This window comes from Perna viridis, chromosome 2 (assembly GCF_037379345.1).
Source record: "Perna viridis isolate PV_CMFRI_1.1 ecotype Kerala chromosome 2, ASM3737934v1, whole genome shotgun sequence".
NCBI classification, from domain to species: domain Eukaryota; kingdom Metazoa; phylum Mollusca; class Bivalvia; order Mytilida; family Mytilidae; genus Perna; species Perna viridis.
In genome coordinates, this window is record NC_142446.1 from 18,308,895 (window position 1) to 18,336,385 (window position 27,491).

A 27,491-nucleotide genomic window follows, 5' to 3' on the forward strand; every position below is an offset into this window, starting at 1 on the left:
ATTGTCTTCAAGTAAAAGTTGTTAATTGGTGTTACAAGAAATCAACTAGATTACCATGTGGCGGTGTAACAGATAGTTGCAGACAGGCCCTGACTACTAATCTTCGATCTAAATTGATGAAAATCCTACAAAACAATAGATACCAGTGTTTTGAGCCATTGATAGGATAAAACTACTCGTTCGTTAAGAACTTAGTGGAACGCAGCATGGTTCGATCGCAGCATATCTAGCTATGTTAACTTTGGGCAAGTATGGACACAATATTAGTTTTTGACACTTAAGTATAGAGACTTACAGTTCATTGTAGACACAACAACTGGTCTGAATATAATATAGCGCAAAATGTACATTAAAATTGCATTAAACAATTTCGAAATCGGAGCAAAAATGTAAAAAGCCGACATGTTGGGTGTGGCCCATATTTTGCGCCTTGTAACTAAAAAGGTAATAGTTTAAAAATGCAGCAGAAATTTTCGTAAGGAATCCAATGAAACAATTTAAAATCGGACAAAAAATGAAAGAAAAAATCATTTGGGGAGGGGGGTGTATAGAAAATGTGATGGCGATACAGGGTCTCCGCCAATCGGGTCTGTTGATATGTACGTCAAGGGGCGATCATTCAGTATGGCTTCAGCTTCTGTAAGAGCAATCAAGAGAACCCAGATTCCATCAGAAATCAAAAGAATGCATTCAGGGACAAAGACCAGACTTGGAAAATAGAAAAACACAACAATGAACACAAAACAACCAAAATAATACATAAAAATTAATAAAAGTAAATGAGCAACTCGGATTCCACTAAAAACTGAGACATGGACACGTGCCGAGTTTCTCATAAAAAGTCAAGTCCAGGGTAGACGAAAAAGGAAAGAAAGGAAAAATATGTTAACAAATCACTTTTCATGGTGCAGATGGATACACCGTAACGATACGGAATGAAAAGTCATCGCGTTTGTCGTATTGTTTGGTCAACAGTTTTCCTTTACCATCGATCTCTAAGTGTAGGTCAAGATAGGAGGCTGACTTCACAGTGTCTGTATTATCCTTTATCTCAAGTTCTTAGGGGTAGATGCGATGTATTAAATCCCCGAAACTAGGATTATTTAATGGTAATACGCCATCTAAATAGCACAAGCTGAGATTAAAGGGTCTAGCTAAACGATGTTCCTTCTTTTGGATTAGATTCGTTATAAAGTCAGCCTGACAAGAGTGAAGGAATAGGTCAGCAAGTAGAGGAGCACAATTTGTTGCCATTGAAATGCCGACCGTTTGTTGAAATACGCGTCCACGACACTGGACAAATGTTGCCGATTACAAACTCCAGCATTTTGTAAACATCTTCTTCTGTATATTTGGAAGATGATTTGGAATTATTTCTTACAAAGTATGAAGAAGAACTACCAAGAACTACATATTTGTATCTAGGAGCACTGTCTTTTTTAGGGTAACAACGATGTATAATGTGTTTTAAGTCGGGATTTCAACTAAAGTATGGGGAATAGAAGTATAAAGAGTTGAAAAATCATAGGTTTTCATGCTGTTGAGTTCTGATAATAATCTTGAATTGAGGGTTAACAGTTATAGAAAGTTCCGTGAATGTAACGTATGCTCTTCCTAATACTTTCCTTAAGCATCTTTTGTCAGTCCGATTAACCTTTCCCAAAATCCACCACACCTCGGAGCATGTTTTGGTATGAAATTTCATGTAATTCCAGTAAACGTTTTTTTAATTTTTTTGGTGAAGATGTTAATCGTTCGATTTGTTTTGCTGAAGCTTTGTAAGCTGTCGGATTATCGGATATCATCGTCGTTTGGTAAAAATTTTCTACTTGCAAATCTTCTAAATGCATGGATAAATTGTTCCTCTGAAAGATCGGTCACTATTTCGAGATGTACGGCTCTAGTGCTGGTACATGTGAATAGGCACACGTATACTTTTTCCGCTTGATCACTTGCGTTGCGAATCTTCAGAGCTCCCGTGAAATCCACGCTAGTCACAGTGAATGGCTGCATTTCTTAATGTATTCTCCTGAAATGGTAGTGTTTCTTGAGCACGATGCGAGAGCCCGTTTGTTTGTTTGTTTTTTTGCACGTAAGCACACTTTTCACCTTTTGTCTTGTTTGTGGAATCCAATACGTTTGGTGCAGTAACGTACTAGTAATTGTGATTTTTTTTCTCCACAATGGAGACCATATTTGTGGGTGTTCGTGAGTATGCCTGCAAAATGTGTCGTTGTGCACATTTCAACCAAAGTGTCGAAGCATGTCATATTTCTTTCGGACTTAATGTTCCAGTACATCTGTTGTTTCTTTTTCTACAATGTTTTAACAAACCTTATCGGGTAGGCTGTGACTCATATGAGTTTGCGGTAACTGCTATATTTTGTTACATCAATTACTAAGTAACTTGGAAAGATGTAGACCTATGTTGGTTTTTGTAGTGCTGGTTGTGTTGTTTTGAGTTTCATCATCTTCCACTATATTTGCATGAGTTAGCGTTTCGTTACACACTGGTAATTTTTCTTGGCTCGTTATCCTTTCCGGTCCTTTGAACCATAAGGCGTTCAGTGCAAGTCAATAGTCATCCCTCGTGTTAATAGATCAGAAGGGTTTGATGTTGTAGGGCATCTGTGGTCTTCCGTTAACTGTAAGCTCTCTTTACTCAGTTCTTGACAATTTTTAATCGTTTTTTTCTGTGTGACCACATAACTACCTTATTAAATTTGTCGCTATTGCTGTTCATTGTGAATCCTACAAGTCCGGCTCCTTAAGCTCAGGTTTAGGTATAGTCAACTCCTTTACCGGTGTTACTCTGTTTTTTTTTTTTTTTTTTTTTCATTTCATTTTTTCCCGTTATTAAATAACTCGTTCAAAACATGTCACATTCTCCGTGTTAGAAGCAATCTCGGTCCATTCTTGTATAAATTCCAGAGATAATGGCTTGAGCCATTCGAGACGTTTTTTTCCATAATTCTTGAATGAACATTTTGCTTCTCAACGAGACAGGGCTGATGAGTCCCAAGTGGATGATCGACTTTTAGTGGTCGGCGATTTTTGATGCTTGTTTCAACACTTCTCATTTTGTGATTTTTGTTGTATTATTTGGTTCCTGCTTAGCAAACGTTAGCAAGTCGTTCTTCACATCCCAACGCATGCCTAGTACTTTGACGTCCTTATCGTAATCCATTACATTGTCAGTTCCTGCTGGGTCTTCTAGTGCTTTCGATGTTGATGATCTAAGGTCAAGGTATGGGCCGGACTACTTTATATCTTTATAAAAGTTCTCCTATTGTTCTTCAAAACGTCGGAAAACTCGATATTATGTTGTCAACGTACAAGTCCTGTGTAAGTCTCACTGTCCATTTTCAAAACCAGAAAAATCTAGTTATGTCTCCGTCCTCATCTTCAAGACATTCAAAAACGCTTTTTCTATATGTTGTGACGGCATACTGGTCACATCAGAATCCCAAAAGAATTGATGCAATGTCATTAAGATTCGGAGGAATATTTATCAAGCAGTCATTCAAAGAAGGGTGTGCAGCTGTGGCTCGACAGCTGCAGTCGTAAACTATACGAATCGGAGTGGCGGCTGATTCTTTCTTGACTGGATGGTATGGTATATAATGTGCCTTTCGGCCGCTTTTTATCTTGTCGTCGACCCTTTCAATGAAGCCTTGTCTCTCTTGTTCTTTGATTGTCTCTCCATACTTGGTAAGCATTTGCGTTTGTTTTTTACTAACGCATTTGACTACGTTTTCTGTTCTTCGAAATGCTATTTTTCGATTCACTGGTGAAACATCGTGATCTTCTTTCCATGGTAGTTTGGCGTAATATTTGTTATCGTCTTTGCGGAAGTTTTTGCATACAGTTTCTGAAGCTCGGTGTTTTGTGTGGAAACGGTGTCCGCTTTCTGATTGCCTGTAGCTTCAATTTTCCAGTATTTCCCAATGTCTATCTCTTCATTCTTGTGTGCGAACATATAGCCTATTTTTAACTCACTGTAACTGCAGATTGGCCCTGTCCTCTGATTATGTTATCCTGAATTACGTGATTCTGAATTATAGACTAGTTTTAGTCTGCTCCTAAGTTGTCATCTGTCGTAATTTGGTGAGATAGCTTGATTCCTTTTAAGTAGTTGGGGTTTGCAGTTTTATACACGTACGTCTTCAGTGGTGCTGCGATCTTTTTTAAATACACGAATTTGTAGTTTTCCTTTTTCTGTTACCACGTACACTACTCCAGTTTCCAAGTGTCGAACCTTCGTACTTTCAGTCGTGTCTCCAAATCCATAAAGATTCACGGTTTCTACTCCAATCGATTTTGGTTTCAGTTTTAAAGCTAATTCTTCCGTGATGAATGACCTCTGTGCACCTTCGTCAAAAGAATGTGTGCATCTATAATGTTTGTCCAGAAGTTATGAGATTGATAGTGCTTTTAAGCAACACATGTGATGGAGATGGTGTGTGATATACGCCTAGGCTCTGATTTTCATCTTTACAGTGCTGAATTGTTCCAACAGTTACGGTATCATTGTTCTCAGTTGATGTGTCATTTTTCTCTGTGACAGGATTTTCTTTTTATTGGTTGATATGGCGTCGATTTTGACATTTTCTGCATATTTTTTTGCTGCTTTAAATTAAGAAAGGTTGTGATGACCCAAACAATTCGAGCTTAGACGTTCTCGTTTGACAATCGACATACGGGCTTTTTGGTCTACTATTTTGATACAAGTGAAGGAAGAGGGTTGGTCATGACAGTATACACACCATTTTGTACTTAGTGAATTAGTGACGGGTTTGTTGTAATCATTTGTTTGGATATTCCATACTTTCCACTGGCGTTGTCTACTTTTCGTCAAGAACGCGGCTGTTGTATTAGGGTTTTCGAACGTCTCCCAGTTTTTTCCGAGCATTATCTTTGTGACGGTTTTGTCTGCTTTCCTGTAGTCCCACTCATCAAATATACTTCTGCATATCTCTTTTAATGTCATGCCTGTGGAGCGATGTTCTCTTTCTAATGAGATGCGGATTTCTGCGGGAAGTTTGTTGAAAATCACTGGTGTTAAAAAGGCTTTTTATGAGTCGTCACAGTCCTAGCGATTCATGTATATATGTATGTTTTCACCTGGTCGTAATATTGACGGTGACGTACTATTGAGTGTGTTCTTTGGTGGTACCACGGATTCCCAATTAATCCCAAAACGAATTCCATTCAATACTGTCACCGTCATATGTAGGAAGGTTCAACTTGGGCAGTTTGTTGTGTTCACAGACAAAACTGTAGGACTGACGATTTTCTGATGTATTTGGGTGTATACCTGGATATTGTAGTTCTGATGTATTTGTAAAACTAGGAGCGTATTGCTGGTGTTTACCTGGATATTGTAGTTATGATGTATGTTCATCAATATAAACCTGACTATGATCTGCACTTTGATATTGTGACTGATTTTCAACAATGTATTCAACAGGTTCACAAGGAGGTGGATCTTGTGTTGAACTGACAAATGTGTTAGCATTTGCATTAAGTGTCAGTGAATGATTTAAGTGATAACAAATTACGGACCTATCGAATCTTTGACTCTGTGTTGAATTCATGTTTCAGTGTCTGCCACATTGTTTGTCTGTATCTATATTTTCATCGTTAAGCTCTCTTCAACTACGATGTCTTCATCTTATTTCCGTAAGACGTCCTGCTTCTTTTTCAGCGAATCAAGAATATTTGAAAGTACATCAACGTCGACACTATCACTTTATTGCTCTTTGATTTCATCAAATTTCCCCTTTATAACTCCAAAAACCGTGAGATATATCTGAAATCTGCTGAATAAAAACCTTCGCCGAGCGCATCATGATACGACCACAGTAGTCGAACCCTGAACAGTTGGAGCAAATGGGGACACAATATTAGTTTTTGACACACTTCAACACTTACAATTAACAAATGGTTTGTACACTGTATTGCACAAAATATGAAATTTAAATAAAATTTTCAAAATCAAACCAAAAAATTTAAAAAATCGATTTTTGGGGTGTGGCCCCTTTGTCCTCTTATAACTCGAAAACCGTTATAGATATCTAAAATCTGGTTGAAATGATTTTCATAAGAAATACAATAAAAAAATTGAAATCGGGCTAAATTAAACAAAGTCGATTTTTTGGGGTGTGGCCCCTTTGACCCTTAGTCACTCAAATACAGTCTAAAAAACGCATCAACTCTACATCCGTTTACCAGAATAGAATAAGGAACACATACTTCAGCAGTGCTAGAGGTTGTCATCCTAAACTCTAGCATCTGACATGTTGAAAGCCACCGCAGATGTGAATTAGGTAAATGTGTTTTAAAATAATTCCTAATTTTTTGTTAAATACCTAGAAATCATTTGTAATTAAGGTGTAATACCACTATTTCGGAAATCAGTCGCCTGCACATACAAGGAAGTAGTTCGTAATGACGCGAAGTAGTCCCATTATCATTATTAGCACCCTATCATTCTCTTAGTTTAGTAGAGGTATACAAACTTGGTGTCATCTGAAAGCTGAATGAATCAGTAGTAATCTAAAAACCACTTTCTTTATTCAGTGAATGGTAAGAATATTCTGAACAAAGAATCTAGACCCCTTGATATGGCTAAATTTCAAACGAAAGTAGTGATTTCTGTACCTGACTATTTTCACTTTACCGTTCTTTTTTAGAGGGTACATAAGGTATATTGGCATATAATGCTAGCCCTCCAGCACCATCTGTACTGATGTAAATAAATTCTAAGCCTTATAAATAGCTGAATTTAACATAGAAAGTAATGGAGACCAGAAATAGTGGTATGACACCTTAAGTCAGTTATAAAAATCCCCAGCCTTTAATTTTACGAAATACAATATATTTTTGACAAAACGAACTTGAAGTTGGTAAAGGCAATTCATTGGTTAATTTAATATGTTCGTTTCGCAAATTTTAACATCCGTAATACCGGATCGAGCGGTATGCATCGGAATTCTTACCTCTTACATTGTAGGAGTAAATAACACAAAGAAATAATCTAAATCGGAAGAAAAAGAAAGTCTACATAGGTTTTTATATAACACCTAGTATTACCCTTTTGGCCCCCTTTCCTATTAAAGTAGGAACCAAAAACTCCAAATTAAATAGGAGCCTTCCTTTAGTGGTTTGTAAAATCATATCAATATTCCATAACAATTGGTCAACCAAAACTTAAATTATCACAAAAAAAAAGTGTCTACGGACGACGACAGTGCCATACTAATATACGAACACAAAGAAATTGCCGTCGTATAAAACGCAGGCAGGGCTTTTCATAAGGAAACATTTTTTTTCCAAAATCGGACCAAAAATTAAGACATTTTTTTGAGACGGGGTGTCGCCCAATTTTGTACCCTTTTAATCCCGTAACGGTTTATGATAATTTCACCCTGTAAGAAACTTTTCAAACAGAAGTCCAAAAGGAACACAATGACATATATATCATAAAAATCGGATGACTAATAAACTTTTCCTATCAATTCTAATGATAACAGCCATTTCCCCCTTTTAGTCTCTTATTTTCAAAAGGGCTGGGGCAAAAACCTGGGAACAATATGTTAAAATTTCAAAACGATCGGACAAGTATCGGAAATAAACGACGACGGCAGGTGATACCATATATAACCGAACAATGTTTTCCGGCCGTATAAAAACTAGTTCCACGGGTAATACATACTACTAAAATTTGAGATGGTGTTTTTAGATTTATTGCTAGCTACTACAAACTTTTAAATAAAAACTGGTTATGTGACAGAATATTAAAGATAACTGCATTACACGAAGCGTGTCCATTTCTATAAAATAGTGCTACATGTCTTGTACTCTAAAAGTACAATATTACCTTTTAAACATCATACTTGTATGAGAACAGGAAGTTTACATTAAAGATGAAATGATCGATTAGGATTGAACTTTCTGTAATTTAGCTGAGAAATGCATTATCTCCGCTCCAGAGGCTCCAGTAGTTCTGATTGAGAACCATTCGGGACATCACGATACGAAGTCACCCAATTTTAAAGCATAATCGAAACTTCGCTTGGGCTCGTACCATATCGGACTCACTTGAAAGAGTAATCAGGGAACCAAGGTTATAGCGGTAATCAAAAGAATTCAATACAGGGACAAAGACCAGACATGGAAGAGTAATCAAGAGAACCAAGGTTATAGCGGTAATCAAAAGAATGTAATCCAGGGACATAGACCAGACATGGAAACAGACATTCACAACAAAGAATATAAAGTAACTAAAATCATACATACAAAGTAACAAAAGTAAATGAGCAACTCGGACTCCACTAAAAACTGGGAGCATGGACCAGGTGCACCGGTAGGGTAAGCGTCCTCTGCTTTTCTAGAAACACCCGCCGAGTTGCTCATAAAAAGTCAAGTCCGGGGTAGACAAACGAGGAAAGGAAAACTATGACCCGTTGAATACATCTGTTTTCATGGTGCTGATGGATACACCATAACGATCCACGAGTTCACGATGACGACCGTAGAACTTCTGTAGTGATGACTTCAATTTGAAGTTTGCCGAACTTATCCGATTGAAGAACTGTTCAATATATTTTCGAAAAAGGAATACTTTGCAAAGTGGGGTTGGGTATGTAGTGAAAGAGGTGTCCGTCCTTATATCCGTTGCGCAGAGTTATCATTACTTCTCCTACATCACTGAATGAAACTTTCACAGAATTTTTAGACCGAATTTCCTCTCACCCTGCAACATGCCTCTTTTTTGTTTGGATAGTGATATGTCGGGTTGAAGGTTCAGCGGTACCGCCCTTCATCCGCTTCTAACGACTTTCAAATTAAAATCGTGCACGTCACACATACCATGTTTGCTACAAAAATTACATTCATTTTTTTTTTATCATTTTTCACGAGAGACCGTATGTGCATCTCTTATGCTTATTTTGAATTTTGACCTAAATCATTTTTGAAGATATATGAATATGAGATCATAGGGTACGTGCCAATCACATATAAATTCCTCTAATGAAATTGAATGAAACTTTCAAAGAACCTTTTTTACTTATTCCCGTTAAGGAACTCCTATTTTAGATTTTGATCCAAATTAATTTAATTTGTAGTTTCACATAGCAAAAAAATGGGCTTAATGATTATATGGGTGTCACGTGATCCATCTGTTATCCTAACTCCTACTACACCAATGAATGTACTTACAATCAGGGATTTTATGTTAGTATTATATAGTCCCTGTTATATTGAATGTGTGCATCTCCTGCTTTAGACACTTATCTGAAACCTATGATTAAAAATCTCGATGACCCAATAGTTTCTTGTAATAATTCCTTATACAACCAATTACCTCGGAAGTAAAATGTGGAGTCCGCTGAGTAGACTAGTCGTTGCAGTACCATGCCAGGGCCGGATATAGACATTATGAAAATGAGGGATGCCAGCCGAGGTTCCTCAGAAAAAGGACATTACTTGCAATTTTTTGTCAATTTTACACATGAAAATGACAACTCCCTGCATCCCCTCTGGATCCGCCACTGCATACTGTCAAAGTTACTGTTCCCGACAAAAAAAGGAAATATCAACCTTATTGCGCTTTTAAAAGATGTCTTTTTCTTTAATCGCATAGTGTGAAAAATTACTCATTGTAAAAGATGGAAATGTATTTCTTTTTAAGTTCCCGACTAAACTGAAAGTGTTCAATTCAAGTAAAATGTCAAAAATGCACTTTCAACAATTTGCATTGCCCATGCCATAGTGACCTCATTCTTCAAATGCGTATAATTTATAATGATAATCGGGCATTTTTAGACAGATTTCAGCTTCTAAAACAGTAACCTTGGGCAATTGGACCATATCCTAGTAGTGCATCATTCCTGAATTAAAGTAATGATTTTAATGACCACTTAACAACTAATGGTCTCAGTCTTGTATTCTTTGCCCCATAGGCTTCTATTCCTTACTTGCGGAGCTCGGGATGCAGCCATATTTTATCCTGTTTTTGCCTTCCATACAAGAAGTCACGATGCCTTATGTTGCAAATCAACAAACTTAGTATATGGATTAGAATGCAACTTATGTGGTTTAGTATATGTCGGAGAAACGCAAGAACGATTAAACAAAAGAATGTGCGGTCATCGTTCGGGAATTAACACCACCAAATTCCCGACAGTTTATCAACACTTTAATCAACAAGATCATTCAATCCTCTCCATGAAAGTTCGTATTTTAGAAAAAAAATTTACCATCCTACGAACAGTCCCGTTCTAAGTAAAAACTATCGTAGGGAAAGAGAGGAGTACTGGATACGCAGACTAGGTACTGCAATATCTTACGGATGCAATGACAACATCAAAAGTATAGGAAACCTTTCAAGCCAATATAACAATAGCATAAATGTGATGAATTTATTTGACAAAAATCCAAAACGGGAAAGGAGTCATGGCCATCGCCACTATACGTCACCTAAGTTACATGATGTCTCCATAGATTGTCCCCTTCCTTTCATACAAAAACCTCTTGGACTTCATCACATTAGAACCAAACTTTATTCTATACCTCTCACTCTACTACACTCCCTTTACAAAACAAGTCTTGACACTCCTGTTTCTGACCCCACCTCATCATTATACAGACTTGTTGCCATCATTTTGGATATTGGTTTCCACAGACTCTTTAAACCAGTTTGTGTGAAAAGTCAAGATGAAGAAAAACGATCATTTCTTCCACTACCGTTTGTCAACAAAGGTATAGATGCAATTAATTTGGCTAACATCCTCCATCACAAAAACGTTACCAACAAAATTCCCCCATATTTCAAAGACAAATCCATACCAATTATTTCATATTCCTATACCTCACAAATTGCATCAAAAATTTTCAATTATAAAAGTCTATTGCAGAACCTCGAGATTGAGGACTTCAAGGCTAAACCCACCAGACTGTTCTTGCAAAACCTCTCCGTTCAAATATGGTCCTTCTGGTCACGTCGTTACGGGAGATCTAACCATCATCGAAAACGAATCTCTGCGTAATATCCTTTCTAAAGGTCCCAAGTACCGTGAACCACGCTCCATAAATTGGAATTAAAACTTTGAAGTTCTTATGGATGCCGTCGAGGACTATGCAAGAAAATGGATAAAACGAGAACAAGGAGACATTGATTCTCTGTCAGAGTGGCTAAAAGCCGTGAGGTCTTTAACTATGAAACGAATGAAAGTTTTAAGTAGGTCAATGAGTGCCAAGGCTACATCAGTTTTTAAACACCCCGATGTAGCAATAACATTGTCTACTATACATGACAAATATGTTGTCGTACCAGCAGGCAAAGCCCAAAGCAACATTGTTTTTGTCTGCAAAATGTTTTACATCCAATGTTTATAATCAGAGGTAGACGTAGAAAATAATAGCAGTGACAAGACCTATACTGCTACCACACTGTCCAAAAAAAGAGATTTTGGAAAACCCTAAATCTGTGCTATCCTCTTTTGGTCTCTCTACCAAGGACGATGATTGTGATTTACCATCTATGTACTGGATTCCTAAACTCCACAAGAATCCATACAAACAACGTTTCATATCTGGATCTGCAAAATGTACCACCAAATCTCTTTCAAAACTTTTAACTTCTATACTCACAACTGTCAAAGAGGGTCTGCAGTGTTACCACAACACTTGTTACTCCCGTAGTGGTATTAATTCAATGTGGATCCTGAAAAATTCGAAAGATCTTTTGGAAACAATTAGTTCAAGACTATTATCTGAATATAATAGCATTAAAACCTATTATTTTGCAACACTGTATACTTCTATTCCCCATACTCAGTTAAAATCCCGACTTAAACACATTATACATCGTTGTTTTTCCAAAAAAAGATGGTACACCTAGATACAAATATATAGTTCTTGGTAGAGATTCCTCATACTTTGTGAGAAATTATTCAAAATCATCTTCCAAATATACAGAGGAAGATGTTTACAAAATGCTGGAATTTTTAATGGACAATATATTTGTCCAGTGTGGTGGACGTGTTTTTCAACAAACGGTCGGCATTCCAATGGGAATAAATTGTGCTCCTTTACTTGCTGACCTATTCCTTCACTCTTATGAGGCTGACTTTATAGCTGATCTGATCAGAAAGAAAAAATATCGTTTGGCTAGATCATTCAATCTGTTTCCGCTATATAGATGACGTATTATCTTTAAACAATCCTAATTTCGGGGATTTGATACATCGCATCTACCCAAAAGAACTTGAGATAAAGGATACTACAGACACTGTGAAGTCAGCCTCATATCTTGACCTACACTTAGAAATCGATGGTAAAGGAAAACTATTGACCAAACTTTACGACAAACGTGATGACTTTTCATTCAGAATTGTCAACGTTCCTTTCATATGTGGCAACATCCCTTCAGCACCTGCGTATGGAGTGTTCATATCACAACTCATACGTTATGCAAGAGCTTGCCGAAACTAAGCAGACTTTTTGTATCGCAATAGAACTCTGACAAATAGGCTTCTGGAACAGGGTTATGTTGCTACAAGATTGAAGTCATCACTACAGAAGTTTTATGGTCGTCATCATGAACTCGTGGATCGTTATGGTGTATCCATGAAAACTGATTTATTCAACGGGTCATGGTTTTCCTTTCCTCGTTTGTCTACCCCGGACTTGACTTTGTATGAGCAACTCGGCGGATGTTTCTAAAAAAGCAAGGACGCTTGCCCTACCGGTGCACCTGGTCCATGCTCCCAGTTTTGAGTGGAGTCCGAGTTGCTCATTTGCTTTTGATACTTTGTATGTATGATTTTAGTTACTTTATGTTCTTTGTTGTGTATGTCTGTTTTCCATGTCTGGTCTATGTCCCTGGATTACATTCTTTTGATTACTGCTATAACCTTGGTTCCCTTGATTACTCTTTGCAGAGTTACCTCCCGTAAGAGCAGGTATAATTTCGAAGTCTCTCTAATAGATGTTCGGATTCGGGTGGAGAAAAAAGAGGTAATTCGAATAAAAATGAAATCCCCAGCAGACAAACACAACGGTGTTTCTAAAATTTACAGGGTGTTTCATTTTGTTGGTAGGTTACACAAGATGATTTTCATTTGTATCCCGGGTAAAGAAAATTTATGGTAGGGTCAGTAGAACGAGAAATTCCCTTTTGACTTTCGAGATTTTCGAAAGTATCGTAGATATCGGATGGAAAACCTTACGTGTTCCGAATAGACACCTGCTCCAGAGGGAGATAAATGTTGACAAAATGTTGGTCCGCAAGTCGGGAATAGTAAATCTTAAATTTTCATGATTAAAAAACAAACAAACAAACAAACAGACAAGGAGTTTCAATCTGACCTTGAACATGATTTTCCATTAAGGAAATGTCAGAAATTATTTTTAGGTCCATTTTAGGAAATAAAATGCACGAACTTTGGTACACCAAAACGGGTCGAACTAAAAATAGACTACTTCTACTTTTACTTTTATTTTGAGTTCATAAAATAGACCCCATTTTGAAGCATCATTTTTCATGAAAATACTGTTTTTCCTCAAAAACAAGTTTTTTTTTGACATAGCTTGATATTTATCGTGTACTTTTGATGAAAAATTATAATCATTTGCGAAAAAAAAAACAAAAACAAAAACAAAAACAGAAGGCAAGAAGAAAGCCCAAGTTACATTTTTCAGCCAGTTTGTTTTGATGTACACCCGCTCAGGAATGTGAAATACAAGACTGGTGCCTATTGTGAAGAGAATATTTACTTTTCTTTACTTATGAGAGATAACGCTTGCAAAATTTGGGAATGTGTCAGAATTGGTACGTCATGGTGTGTTGCTACACAAAAAAATACTGGTGTTTTGTTAGTTTTGAAACGTAGATCTTCCGGATTTGAATCAATTTTTATAGTCTCCTTTTTGTAAACATGGAAGAAAAACTTGCACAGTACAGAGCAGCAAAGCGACAACAGTTTGACCAATCAAGACCACTTTCTGCTATTTTTTTTCAATTTTTCAGTTGGATACAACTTCTATTCGTAAATATAGTCTTTTTGATTATTTTTTCATTACATGCATGATAAGAGTTTCAATATTCTTCGTTAAATTTGGTTGGGAATGAAAAGAAAAGTAGCAAAGTTCAGTAAATAGGAGGGTTCGCCAATCTGATGTCATATTAACTTATTTGCATATCACTAAGTATCAGATTGGTTGGCAGTTAAACAACTAAATAAACTATTGACAATTTCATGATATCAGTAATAATCCAAATTTTCAAAACTTGAATGTCTTTATGAAATTTTATTAAATTTGTAATAATATTTATTTGTAATCCTGTATTTTTTAAATAAAATTGTTACTAAATTTTAATGCTAATACAGTCTAATTACTGGATATTTATTTAAAAATTCTGTGGATTGAAAGTTTCATTTGCAGTTTTGGGAACCAAAAGATTTTTTTTTTCAATTACTTTAAAAAATGATAAAACAAATCACAGATAATTGATGTCATCACGAAGAACTCTCCTACTCTTAAAATTCTGCCAGTAAATATATAAAATCACAATATAAGGCAGGTTTAACATGTAAGAGGCCAAAGAACAGTCAGAAAGCCACAACCAAATATTCTAGCACAATTGAAATGAAAAATTTGCCAAGAACCATTATTATTTTTGTAATATACATGTATTAATATCACAAGATCTTTGCTATCTTTAATAAAGTCTAAATGGCTACATTTACTGGTACAAAATTTAGGTACCATGTATATTGTTTTTGGTGATTGTTTTAATGCTTAGTTTTTGTTCCTAGAACTTTAATGGTATATCTTCTCTGCCTCATCATGGTTGACACAAAGTTCTATTTTTATAACAAGAGGATTGAGTGACAGCTTTCATTTTAAACAGAAATTTCAAAGATTACATCATTGGTCTGTGGTCAATTCATTCACAAAGAACCAATGGTATAGGATTTTTAGGGCTGTGGAATTCTAGCAATACTTTGGTAACAGAAAGTGTAACAAACGCACCACTCGAAATCTGCATCAATATTTTATGAACCACAAAAAAACCAAAGGTTCAAATTTTGTTTTTACATGAAAAAAGTAATTTTTTTGGCACCATTTTTCATTTCCTTTCATGTTTTGCACTTGGAGGATAATGATCATATTCATGGAATAAGAGGACAAACATGAAATTCTGAGTTTCAGCCTATAGAATAAATAGCTTTTTTCTTATTAGGGTCCTACAATGGACAGTCACTTCAACTTTATTGAACTTTATTCAACTATACTATAGTGTAATGTAGAGTAATCTTTGCATCAACCTGCAATCTGAGGCTTTGATAAACCTTAGATCCGGGCTTAGATACAAAACTCAATACAATAAATTTACAACATGTGATTAACTACAACATGAAAATACATAAGTTGACAATATAATATAAAATTTGATAATTTCCAACAGCATATGACTAACACCTCTATACTTTATAAAAATGAACAAACTTCATGTGAAAATACTAATTACAGCAATATAAAAAAAAACACTGATATAAAATTACTGTGCTACAGTAATACCATATGTGTTTTTCTTCAGATCAAGAGAGATGATTCAACAGCTGCCAACAGAACTTACACATATACAACAGAGAGACCACAGACCAAATCCTATCTCAGACAGAAGATAGACGATTTCATACCAAGAAGCATGCAGATTATTACATTTATAGCAGTATGGTTAGGACTATGGTATAAATTTATTCAACTACAATTTGGTGCTGTTTATTTTGCAGTTTCACTCCTTTTTATCATGTACTTTAGCATGAGGACAGAAAGAGATCCTTGCCATCTCAGTGCATATTCTGTATTTAATCCTAACTGTGAAAGAATTGATGGGACATTTACAGCAGAACAGTTTGAAAAAGAACTAAGGTTTGGACCTGGTTCTGTGCACTAATATATACTTTTAAGGCTGTTTTGAAGCATAAAAATTACTTCAGTGATAAACAATGTAAAATATGACATAAATTATGTAACATAAATGTTTGAAATTAATAATAACTTAGTGGACACTTGTACTAAGGGTTTACATTGTATTTTTTCAGTTTAAATGCCATTGCAAAACCACATAGTTAATCTTGTATCCATCAATGCACAAGTTTTCCTAGCCCTGTATGTTTTTGCAATGCAAATTTTCTTCTGATTTAGTTTCCATCTTTGAAAGTTTCTTAAAAGAAATGTTTTTCATACCTTAGTTTAAAGATTTTTATTAATGAATTGAAGTTTTACATTTCCATGTATCTGTAGATTTTGGCTAATTTATATAACATTTGCTTAAACTAATTTGTTAGCGCTTCCATGCAATACTTACTGTCCCTGCTGGCCTAAATTATTATGATGTAGCATGATTGTCTCCTGTACAGCAACCTTTTCAAGTATCCTCTTTTCTGAGATTGTGACCCTATCCCCTTAATTTTCTTTGTTGAATACTGCATATGGATTCACAGAGCTGCCTTTATATCACAAATGAGGACATTCCTATATTTATATCATTGTTTATTTCTCTAACTTTACCTTATGTGATCTAAAACCAACAAAGTGTGGATCAGTCTTTAAAGTAAGGATGTATCATGTACCCTAAAAAAAACTTTTAATACTCTTTCTCTTTTTTTTTTTTTAAATCCTAGCAAGAGTACTGATTTATACATATAACTAAATAGTGGTTTTAAAGTTTGTTCCTGATTTCTGAAGGTAAATGTGAATTGGCATTTGTAGTAACATTTTTTAAGTTCTGAAGGAAAATACTTTCAGGTAAAAAGAATCTCTTATTATTTATACAGAATCTGTAAGACATTTTCAATAAAAACAAGTCCATATTTGTGAAATTATTCATCTTCTCTCATTCTTTTTGTTACAGGAATTTTAAAACATTTGATTTTGTGTTATCTTTCTTATGCGGAGAAATGTTACAATTTTATATTTTTGTTGTTTTGTTTTTAATAAAAATCTCTTCTTTGTTACATTGTCTTTTCATTTATAACAAGTAGCTACCGATAGGATAGAAATGTGAGGCTTTTGTGTATATGTGCATGTATGTTACGGCACAAATGTGAATTATGGTTTTCCTAGTAAAAAGTGCAATTCTAATGTTTACTGGTTTTAGTCCAGAACAAATAAGTACAAGTTCTTCTAGGATGATTTGAGATAATCTGGTTCATACTAGAAGTATCCTGGCTCCAACAAAATAGTAAGAATAAAGAATGAATTTATTTTCTTTTTATTGTGATTTCCCGCAAAATATTGTTACATATATCACATATCATATATCACAGTTATGCACTACTTGTCATAGAAGCTTTTGCCTCAGTAGAAAGTTCAGTTAGTTTCTGGTAGAATTCAAGAACTCCTGGTTCCACACCATAAGTCATTATCTGTAAAACAATGGAGACTAAGCTTAGGAAACTCTAATAAAACTAGAAAAACTGTAAACAATACTCACCCCATTTAATATTAAAGAACCTTAGTGACCATGCTCACATACCCCATGCGTCCCATTATTGTATACTCAAATAAATTTGTAAGAGAAATACATGTACAAGGACCCTGATAAATAAAGGAATAAGACTTTGTTTCAGGCTTTAGACCTTTATCTTCTGACTAAATTCTGTTACTCAGAATGGTAGTTTCAAACTCCAGACTGTGATTTCTTTGAGTTTTAGTTAATCAAAAGTAAATATCATAGTAGCGGAACAAAACGTACATTTGACCTGTAACTTATCATGGTGAACTTATATACCAAAAATCATGTCATAATCTGCAAGCATTTAGAAAAAAAAGTCTGAAAAACTGTTATTTCTGTGAATTTAGCTAAGTTCAAGGCCTGTAATTTTGTTAAAATAATCGGAGCAAAACCAACTACAAACTTGTCCTGTAACTCATCATGGTGAATTTGTATAGTAAAAATCATGTCAATATCTGCAAATGTTTAAAAGTCTGGAAAACTGAAGATGGACTGACAGACTGACAGATGGGTCAAAAACATTACACCCTTCGCAACTTCATTGCATGGGGTATGAATATGCACCTTGATTGGGATAAAAAAAAACAAGAGGCTCTCAAGATTAAATCGCTCACCTGACAAACCATATCCTAGTAACTAAGTAAGTAAAGGTATCATGCTTTGTTAACATATTTGACAAAAAAATTGCCGAAAAAGAGCATACACATGTAACCGTTATATTGATGAATGCTGTAAGTTCAAAAGAGTACCTAAGGCACTGTAAAATGATGGAAATGCCTTCAAAGTGTTTTTAGAACCTCTGGAAAAAACTTAGGGAGGGGTCCCCTATGCCCTGTTATTCAACCAGGTCTGAGGGGGCATTAGCCCAGTATAGATTTGCTGAAAATGAACATGGAATGAAGTTTATCTCTGGCTATCCAAAATTTTCATCATCAGCATTCATTTCAGGAGACCATGTTTGCTATACAAACCAATTATCATTGAAATCAAAGCAAGTATAAAAATTAGGGGAAAATGGCCGCCAAGAACAATCTTTCATCATCACCATTTAACTTATAACACTTAAGTTTCCTAAAGATGGAATCTGAGTAGTTGGTGAAAATGGTAGTAAAATGGCCGCCTAAAAAATAATTTCAGTAGTGCCTGTCAAATCAGAATATCATGTTTATATTATGGGTAGCTTTCATTTTCATTATTCTACTATAGTTGAGGGAAAAAAAGCATTTTGACCCATATGTTCTATTTTTAGTAATAAAGGCCATGTTTTTTTGACTGATGAAAAATTTTAAATGATCAGTTTGTGGAGGAAACCTTAAAAAAAATATGCCAAATTTTATTAAATTTTGTTGCAATTGGTTTCAGAGAGTTGTACACATTAAAGCGACAAGAAATCTGTTTCAAGGGCCACAAATCCTACAACTTGCAACAAATCATTTGCAAAATTTTGGCAAAGGTCCATCTGCTGATGGTGAACAATTTTACTCCCCATCAGAATTTTGCTAACTTTTGAGTTATTTGCAAAAAGCTGTATTTCAACCCCTTTGTTCTATATTATATTTTTAGTAACAGCAGCCATATTTTTTTCATCAATCAAAAATCCCAACTGTCCTTTTGTGCTGGATACCCTAAAAAACAGTAAGAACAAATTTCATTAATTTGTGTACAATAGATTCAGAGGAGAAGATTTTTGAAAGTAAAAATATTAAAAACAACAAAAAACATCCAAAAAGGGCAATAACTCCAACATGGATGAACAGACCTTCACCAAAATTACATCACAGATAGATCTCATCACAGTGAACACTTTTACCCATGTCAGAATTTGGTTAAACCTAATGGTTTTGGAGATATATGCAAAAAACCACTGTCTGGACCCCTATGTTCTATTTTTAGTAATGATGGCAATGTTTTTTCACTGATCAAAAATCCAAACTGTCATTTTGTTTATGATACGGTAAAAAACAGAAATACCAACTTTCATTGAATTCTGAATTTCTGAGGAGAAAATCTTCCAAAGTAATAACAGCAACAAAAAAAAAGTCAAAAAAGGGCAATAACTCCAACATGGGTCAACAGATCATCACCAAAATTACATCACAGATAGATCTCATCATGATGAACACTTTTACCCATGTCAGAATTTGGTTAAATCTAATGGTTTTGGAAATATATGCTGCTGTCTGACTCCTATGTTCAAGTTTTAGTAATGTTGGCCGTGTTTTTTCACTGATCAAAAATCCAAACGGCCATTTTGTGCAGGATACTCTAAGAAACATTCATTTTAAGTTTCAAACAAATCCATTCAGTAGTTTCAGAGGAGAAAATGTTGAAGAATTGTTAACGACGCCAACGGATGCCAAGTGATAGCAATAGCTCACCTGGCCTATGGCCTATAATGGGAACCAAATAAAGTTTCTGTGAAAATTTCATTCAATTCCATAAAGTGGTGTTGGAGGAGTAAACAGATTAGACATGAGTCCCCATATTCAGAAATGACAAAGTCCCTGTTTCGCTATATGAAACTCCCAAGTTAATTCGGCTCAAAATCTTAAATAGAAGGTGCACAACAAGAACATGTCATAAAGGTTCTGTGAAAGTTTCATTCAATTCTAATCAGTGGTGTAGGAGGAAAAATGGATAGCAGATGGGCCCCCGAAAGTAACTGAAGAAAGGATGCACACCCCATATTCTACAAGTTTTTTTTTTTTTTTTTAAACAATGGAAAACTCTTAACAAAATATACCTCCAATCAATCACAGTAATAGCATGCATGACATGAACATATCTTAAAGAAACATCTAGAGCAAATCTCAGTCCTCTTTGAAAAGGAGCATTTTTAGTTCTTTTACTATATATCTCTATTGAACTACTGCAGCTACATAGATTATTATGCTGCATCAAGTTATTGTTACTAGTTAAATTTTCAATTTAAAAGTGCTATGCTAGACAAGTGTTTACATTGGAAACATAACCAACACATCATTCTACAGTGAAATGTTATATTAGACTCCGTTTCTATGTATAAAAAAATATCTTTGTATGCAGCTCATTCTTGGCAACTTCCAAAAGTTCTTTGTTCTTAATTCCATAAAGGGAAGCAACATTTTTTATGATGTTACAATGAAATGAAAATCATCTACGGAGAACAAATGTCTCCAGTGAATGGAACTCTTTTTGATAGTAATCATGAGGAGTGATTAGATCAGAAAACATACCTGTTGTCCATAGCTTTCTATGTCTATGACCACCTGTTGTCGTATTTTGTCATCATCAGTAAACCCTTGTGAAACTTTATCTGTTCCTCTACCTTTCTTTAATCTCTTTAAACTTTCTTCCATTTTCTTTACAGAGGTCAGTACATCAGATGTAGAGGAATAGTACCTGATATTTAAATAACATACATATTATCTGTGTATAAAAATTTCAAACAATAGAAAACTATCAAAATAGCACCCATGACACTCATGTTCTGGTGTTGAAAACAAATAAAAAAAAATAAGAAAATTGGAAAAAGGAACAATACATTAAAGAAGTCAGATTAAACCTGGACGATAATAAATCTCTATAAAAATGTTATTGAATTACTGTATGAGTTGATAGATTATCAACAAGACAGACATAAAGATAGGTATCTATTCCACATTTTTAAAAAATAATTCCATTTCAAGTTTGTATTCTAATAGTGAATACACCAAACTAATAGCAAGTAATTTATGAATTAGTCAGCATAGACCCCAACAGAACAGCTATTTAATGTAGTATGTTTTATTTTTATATCAAGACTTTGATGTTTATCCTGTCTTATCAAAATGTGATTCTAGTGGTACATGTATATTCAAAGAAACAATAAATACATACCTTATTCCTAGAGCCTTATCATTTACTAAATGCCCCATGATTGCATGATACGCACATATGTTACTTCATAACATGAAAGTTTTCTTATACAGATCACCTCAAGTGGAGTTTTTTAAAGGTAAATCCGAAGAAAATATATTCACAATCATATACAGATTCATATTAGAGCTGACAATGAGTATAAAGAGTTTCTATACCTCACTTTATTTATGTTAGTTTTACTGCTGTATGTGAGTAGGTTGCAACTGCATGAAAAACTTTTAATGTTGCAAAATCTCGGCTACCATTCATGGCAATGATATTTGCACTTTGCAGCTTTGTTCCAATGGGTTGTAGTGTGTAAGCTTTTCAGCTAGATTGTACATCTTCATATTTGCCAGAACATTTTTGTTGCATTCTAAGTTTTTAAGGGTTTCTAAATTTTCATTGCAAAAAATTCATCAACCCTAAATGAGAATGATATGAAAATTGGCAAGAAGCTTCACATGAGGAAGTTGTACCAATTGTAAGCATTATGGCAGGGTCAATAATCACATTCCTTTTTTCTGAGAAAATTTTCATGGGAATCATTTGAAATGAAAATTAATGGGAAAGCTTAAGAAGTTGTTTGAAGCTTCAGCTTAATTCTTCTTGTATTAGACCTTAACTAAGTGTTTGATTCAATTCTTGTTTATTTTTCTTTTGAAAATTAAGGATGAGGTTTCACCTGTGTCCTAAGGACATGTTCCTTCAAGTTTCCATTTAAGTTCTTTCCATAGTTATGTCAATATTAGTATATATATATATTCTGTGTTTTCTAAAATCAATCAATTTCTAATTTACACTACGATATGCTATGACAGTGCTTACCATGACAAATAACATGTCATTGGCCATAGCCCTGAACATTATAAAATAATACAAATGATACAAATTGAAGTCATATTATAATGTCACCATTATTTACCATTAATGAATGTTTAATAAATCACATGTATTTGGAGGTTACTTACTGTTCAGCCAATGATGAAAATATATTTTTTAATAGCTCTGTCTTCACAGTATCACTAAGAACTGTTTTATTTTCATCCAACAAATGGTTAAGAGGCTTGAAGACATTCTGGATATACTGGGAAGGTTTACTTGGTACCTGTTTAAAATTATTAATGAAAAGATTTGTTGGACAAATTATTTTTTGTATAATCTCACAAATGTGTGTTGTACTGCAAAATGTGTACATGTACAGAGTTTGATAACTACCAGAAAATGTAAGTACAATCAAATGTGCTGCTGGAGCAGCTAAATATGACAGAAGATTCAAAACATAGTACAATATACCAGACTGACACATCTGTTAATTTGAAATTTGATTAAATATTTGACACAGCTTACTTTTCTGGCAAAGACTGGATGTAATTAATCTTATAGTACTGGTATGTTTCACTGAACTGACATAAATATAATAAGATTCTTTCTAGTACTCTACATAAAAGACCCATTCAAATTAAATTTAATGTCATGTTACATCCACCTAACAATTTGCTGAATCAAAATAGCAGTGACATATGATCACTAAAATATGGTATGCAAGAATCCAACAAAATTTAAATTAAACCATCAAGCCAATATAGAGGAGTGCATTCACAAGATAAATGTGACACACAAGTATCTTTACAGCTTTTCAAATTTCAATGATTTGCATATATTTCCTTTCTTAAACACAGTATATAAGCTATACAAGAAATAGAAGCTTATTTTTAAGCTTTTATCACTTGTCCATTCCATGCTTTAAATGTGTAATTATTTGCTTCGGAAGATTGAGCATTTATTACATTCTAAAGCATTACCCTTACTGTTCATTAAAATCACTAACAAACCTCTCTATTGGTCCTTCTGTACAGTCTTGGGATATCATTTACTTGTTTCAGTTGTACAACACACTGAATACAAATGTTCTGTACTAGGTAAGTCTGGAATGGTGGTACTTCTGACTTTATCTGTTTACTACTCTCCTTGATATTGTCTGAATTACATAAGTTAAATTTGGTAATCTTAAAAGTATACAAGTTTTTTATTTAAATAACAAGATGTTGCATGAATATTCCCACTCAACCATTTCTGACAAATGAAGTCAAATGGTAAACAAGAATTAGATAAGAAAGGAACCTGATAAGGCTTGATATGGTACAAGTCATCACACGAAAGCCATAAATCAAATCTTTAAACAATAGAAGCTGAAAAATCTGTTACAGAAAAGTATATCTAATCAACAAACAGCCTTCACTATAACAAGTGGGGATATATCATTAAGGGAAATCAGGATGGCATAATAAAATATACAAGACCAAAAACAAAAAAAAATAAGAAAGCAGAGTCTGAAAGGATGCAAACAGAAAACTAAAAAGTAAATGAGAAATTTCCACTCCACCAAAACAAATTGGACTGCAGACCAGGTGTACTAAAAGTGTAAGTGTTTTACAGGTAAAGGGAATATGTCCATAAACCACTGATGCTACAAAAAACAATTGGTAAACTGGTTGTGTAACGTAATTTAATTTGTAACATGGTATATACTATACTGAAGCTGCATACCAAATTTAAAATAATTTTCAAGAGCCTCAAAGATTTATCTGTTGAAACAATTTCCATAAATGATTTCCAAGTTTTAAGTGAGGAAAACTTGTTGGACAGACGTACAGACAGCAGTTAAACTAAGTACCCCAGATTCATAAAGGTATGGCATAAAAACTTACATGTGCTAAAAATTCAACACCTAGCCAAATATTCTATCAATACATGTACTTAGTTCTTATATCCTTCAATACCAAACTTATGAAAAAAAATGTGTTTTGCCAAGTTAAGGCTCATAGTTTTATGAGCAAAACTCTGTACTAATGCTTACATATCAACACATTTCATGTTTACCTAAAAATGATTCCAGATCATCAATTCCTAAAGAAAACATTCTCGGTCTTATCACATCATTAAATATTGATGCCATCTACAATTAAAAAAGAAAACATAAATGATAATGTATAATGTACAATGCAACTTAAAGAATTTTTGGCATTAGCTTAAAAATATTTCTATTTATAACATTTAAAAAGTAATTTATTTCATTTTATTGCATATTGATTTGTCATTCACTTATTTGAAGCATGTAATTATGAAAAAAAGATTTTAAAAAAGCCAAACATTTTGGAGTATAATTATAGGGAAGACTTATAATTTAGTAACAAGTTTTTGAAGGTGTTTACACTTGTTGACAAATATTTTCAAAGAAAAAGGACTAAAATAAACTTTGACTATTTCAGTAAATATAAACAATGCCTTTTAAAGCTCATTAAATTGTACAAATTCCAGAAATTTTCCATGATCATACTTAATCCTATTATAAGACAAATTCCATGTTAAAGGTATACCTGCTGAGTCAAATTTTCAACATCTGATATAAGGCAGAGAATCTGTCCATCAGTAATAGGTGGTTGTAGGTGTGTTCCCTCTGGTGTTAGACTACCATCTGTAACTGACTCCTCAATTCCAGACTTAGTCTCACCACTTTTTCTGTCTACAATCTGTTCAATATATGTAGATTCTCTTTCAGTAATAAATAGTTTTAACTATTTCCCACTAGAGATGGTAAATATGAGATTTTCAACATGTGAGCTTTAGGGAGCGTGTTAAAATCTTAATTTTATCACTGAAAGTAGAGATACAGCTTAAATCAAGAATATGTTATAAGAGAATTGGCTTCTCCCATGAAACTGTAAAAACTTGGATAATGTAAAATAGTGGGAAGCTTCTCTCCGAAATAAAATAATCAACGAACTGGAGTTTAAAAAGCACATGCAGTTAACCGGTAACCATCAGCTCAGAATGGAAGCAAAATAATGATAAATGCTTAATATTATTTCTTCTACACAATATTGTCAAGACAATGTTATTTCTTTGCAGCAATTTTGAAAATAGTTGACAAAGTGATAAAATAATCTGACCTCATTTTGATAGAGATCATGAATCCATGTAGAATATCTACTGAACATCTGCAATGTCAATCTCCAGAACTTAGGACATAGAGGCTGGAGGTAGATGTCCTCTTTCCAACAATTCCTAATACAATCCTCTAATGCCACTGTAGAATGTAGGTGGAACCTTTTTTTATCTAAAAAATTGTTTGACAAAATGTGTTATATTTATGATTAAGCATAAAGGTTGGGTAAAACCTATATTAAACTTTAGTCTTTTACAACTAATACTAGTAATTAGTATCTAAAAATGTGCATGCATTAAAAATAAAACATCTTCAAATCCATTATACTATGACTTGCACAAAAAAAGCCAATATTCCCAACCTACATGTTCATGTCAGCAGTGTCTTTCCATTTGAAATTGATTCCACTTCAATTGGGTTTATTACTTAAGATTTCTCATTTTGAAAGCGTAGAGCATGGCATGTTATGACTATTGCCACAACCACTGGTTTGGACATAACAGAGCATAAAATCTGAATTTCATTGAAAGGTGAAAGAAGTTTTGCTTCAAGGTTGCTAATCAAAGACATTTGTTTTTGATTCCTGTAACTAAAAAGTAAGTGATGTAAATCAGATAGAAAAATGCAGGTGTAATTTCATTAGGAATACATTTTGTATAAAAAAATTCAAAATCAAACCAAAAAAAAAAAAGGATTTTTCAGCTAGTGTCCCCCTTTGGCCTCTAATAACATCAAAACCAATAGAGATATCTGCAATCTGATTGAAAAATGCTGGCAGGATTTTCATAAGGAATCCGATACAAAGAAACTTTCAAAATCAGACCAAAAATAAAGAAAAGTTGTTTTATTGGGAATAGCCCAATTTCCTACCCCATTAATTCCAAAACACTTAAAGATAAGTCTACCCTGTAAAACCTTTAAAAACAGATTTTCAAAAGGAAAACATTGACATCTGAATCATAAAAATTGGATAAACAATAAACCTTTTCTATCAATTCTTGTGATAACACCCATTTTTACTCTTTTGGCCCCTTATTTCAAAAACCCCCAGAAACTATTGAGCCCTCTGCCATGTCCCTAAAAATAATGTGCTAAAATATCAAAAAGATGAATAAATTTTACTCGAGTTACCATAAATAAACTAAAATTGATGGATGTCCACAACTACCATAATAGGGTGATACCATTACATGAACCAAAATTTTTTTTTGCCATTACATAAAAAAAAACAATTCAGTATGTTCAAGGGCAAATATACTTAAATGATTCATGTATGGAGTAAAAAAACTAGTACATGTATTAATAGAGCTGAAACAACAGAGTAACTTCACCATATGATATACATTGTTTGAATTTTTAAATAATACCATTAGTTTCAACAAGATATGACACACTTTCATATTTTAGGATTAAAATAATACTTGTGGAAGTTTTGTGTACATTTATTATTTATTTTTTCAGTTAAAACTCTAATACTGAATACTTCCACACATGATAGAGACCTAAGCTTGTGGACTGTTTTAAACTTTTTACAAAGTGATGCTTGCTTAACCAACTTTGGGGCAGTTTATCATTCATGAACTGCAAGGTATGAAAAATTAAAAAAAAATCCTTAAATGCGCTAACCTGTGGCTGTATTTAGACCAGAACAAAGTGCTGACTCAAAGTTTCCAGCAATTTCTTGAAATCTGTAATGAAATTAATATGACAGTTTAAGAAGAGCTCAGTAGTTTGCCCCTAGACCTATGCTTTTGACATTCAGTATTACTTGTCCTTTGAGAGAGCAAAATTCATATGGACTGAGTATCAGCAACGTCCTATATATGCAAATACTATGAGACATGAAGGCTCACAACTGTTCTGTTGGGACTGAATTTATTTTAAGAAATGAAGTATGCAGTTAGGAAGTGATAGGACAGATGTACAGTGTGTGCTATAGGCAGCTTGGGATATTCTCATTGGTCTAGGCATCAGTCTAATAACAACACAGTCAAGCATTATCAACAAAGTCAAATGTTTTTTTCTAGTTCAAATAGCTCAGTCCATCACAGGAAAAGCCTAAAATATCATTATTTAGAGATTCACAATTTGAAGTCAAATTTGTAGAAATTACTTGAAATTCTTAGA

The 27,491-nt window shown here is 34.0% G+C and overlaps 2 protein-coding genes across 2 annotated transcripts in view; one reads left to right on the forward strand and one right to left on the reverse strand.

Moving 5' to 3' along the window:
• Positions 1 to 13,899: 13,899 nt before the first annotated feature.
• Positions 13,900 to 17,036, forward strand: LOC148623899 (SAYSvFN domain-containing protein 1-like). The gene is made up of 2 exons (XM_088566204.1): positions 13,900 to 14,057; positions 15,614 to 17,036. The coding sequence occupies exons 1-2, from the start codon at positions 13,947 to 13,949 to the stop codon at positions 15,971 to 15,973; spliced, it is 471 nt and encodes a 156-aa protein (XP_088422330.1). The 5' UTR covers positions 13,900 to 13,946; the 3' UTR covers positions 15,974 to 17,036.
• A 241-nt stretch (positions 17,037 to 17,277) lies between these two features.
• Positions 17,278 to 27,491, reverse strand: part of LOC148623900 (conserved oligomeric Golgi complex subunit 2-like) — a 28,490-nt gene continuing 18,276 nt past the window's right edge. Inside the window, exons 11-18 of the mRNA XM_088566200.1 lie at positions 26,991 to 27,052; positions 25,369 to 25,535; positions 24,796 to 24,948; positions 24,299 to 24,374; positions 23,251 to 23,396; positions 22,387 to 22,523; positions 20,752 to 20,917; positions 17,278 to 17,447 (exon numbers count right to left, since the gene is read on the reverse strand). Coding sequence (XP_088422326.1) covers positions 17,349 to 17,447; positions 20,752 to 20,917; positions 22,387 to 22,523; positions 23,251 to 23,396; positions 24,299 to 24,374; positions 24,796 to 24,948; positions 25,369 to 25,535; positions 26,991 to 27,052 — 1,006 coding nt within the window. The 3' untranslated portion in view covers positions 17,278 to 17,348. The remainder of the gene's footprint in view (positions 17,448 to 20,751; positions 20,918 to 22,386; positions 22,524 to 23,250; positions 23,397 to 24,298; positions 24,375 to 24,795; positions 24,949 to 25,368; positions 25,536 to 26,990; positions 27,053 to 27,491) is intronic.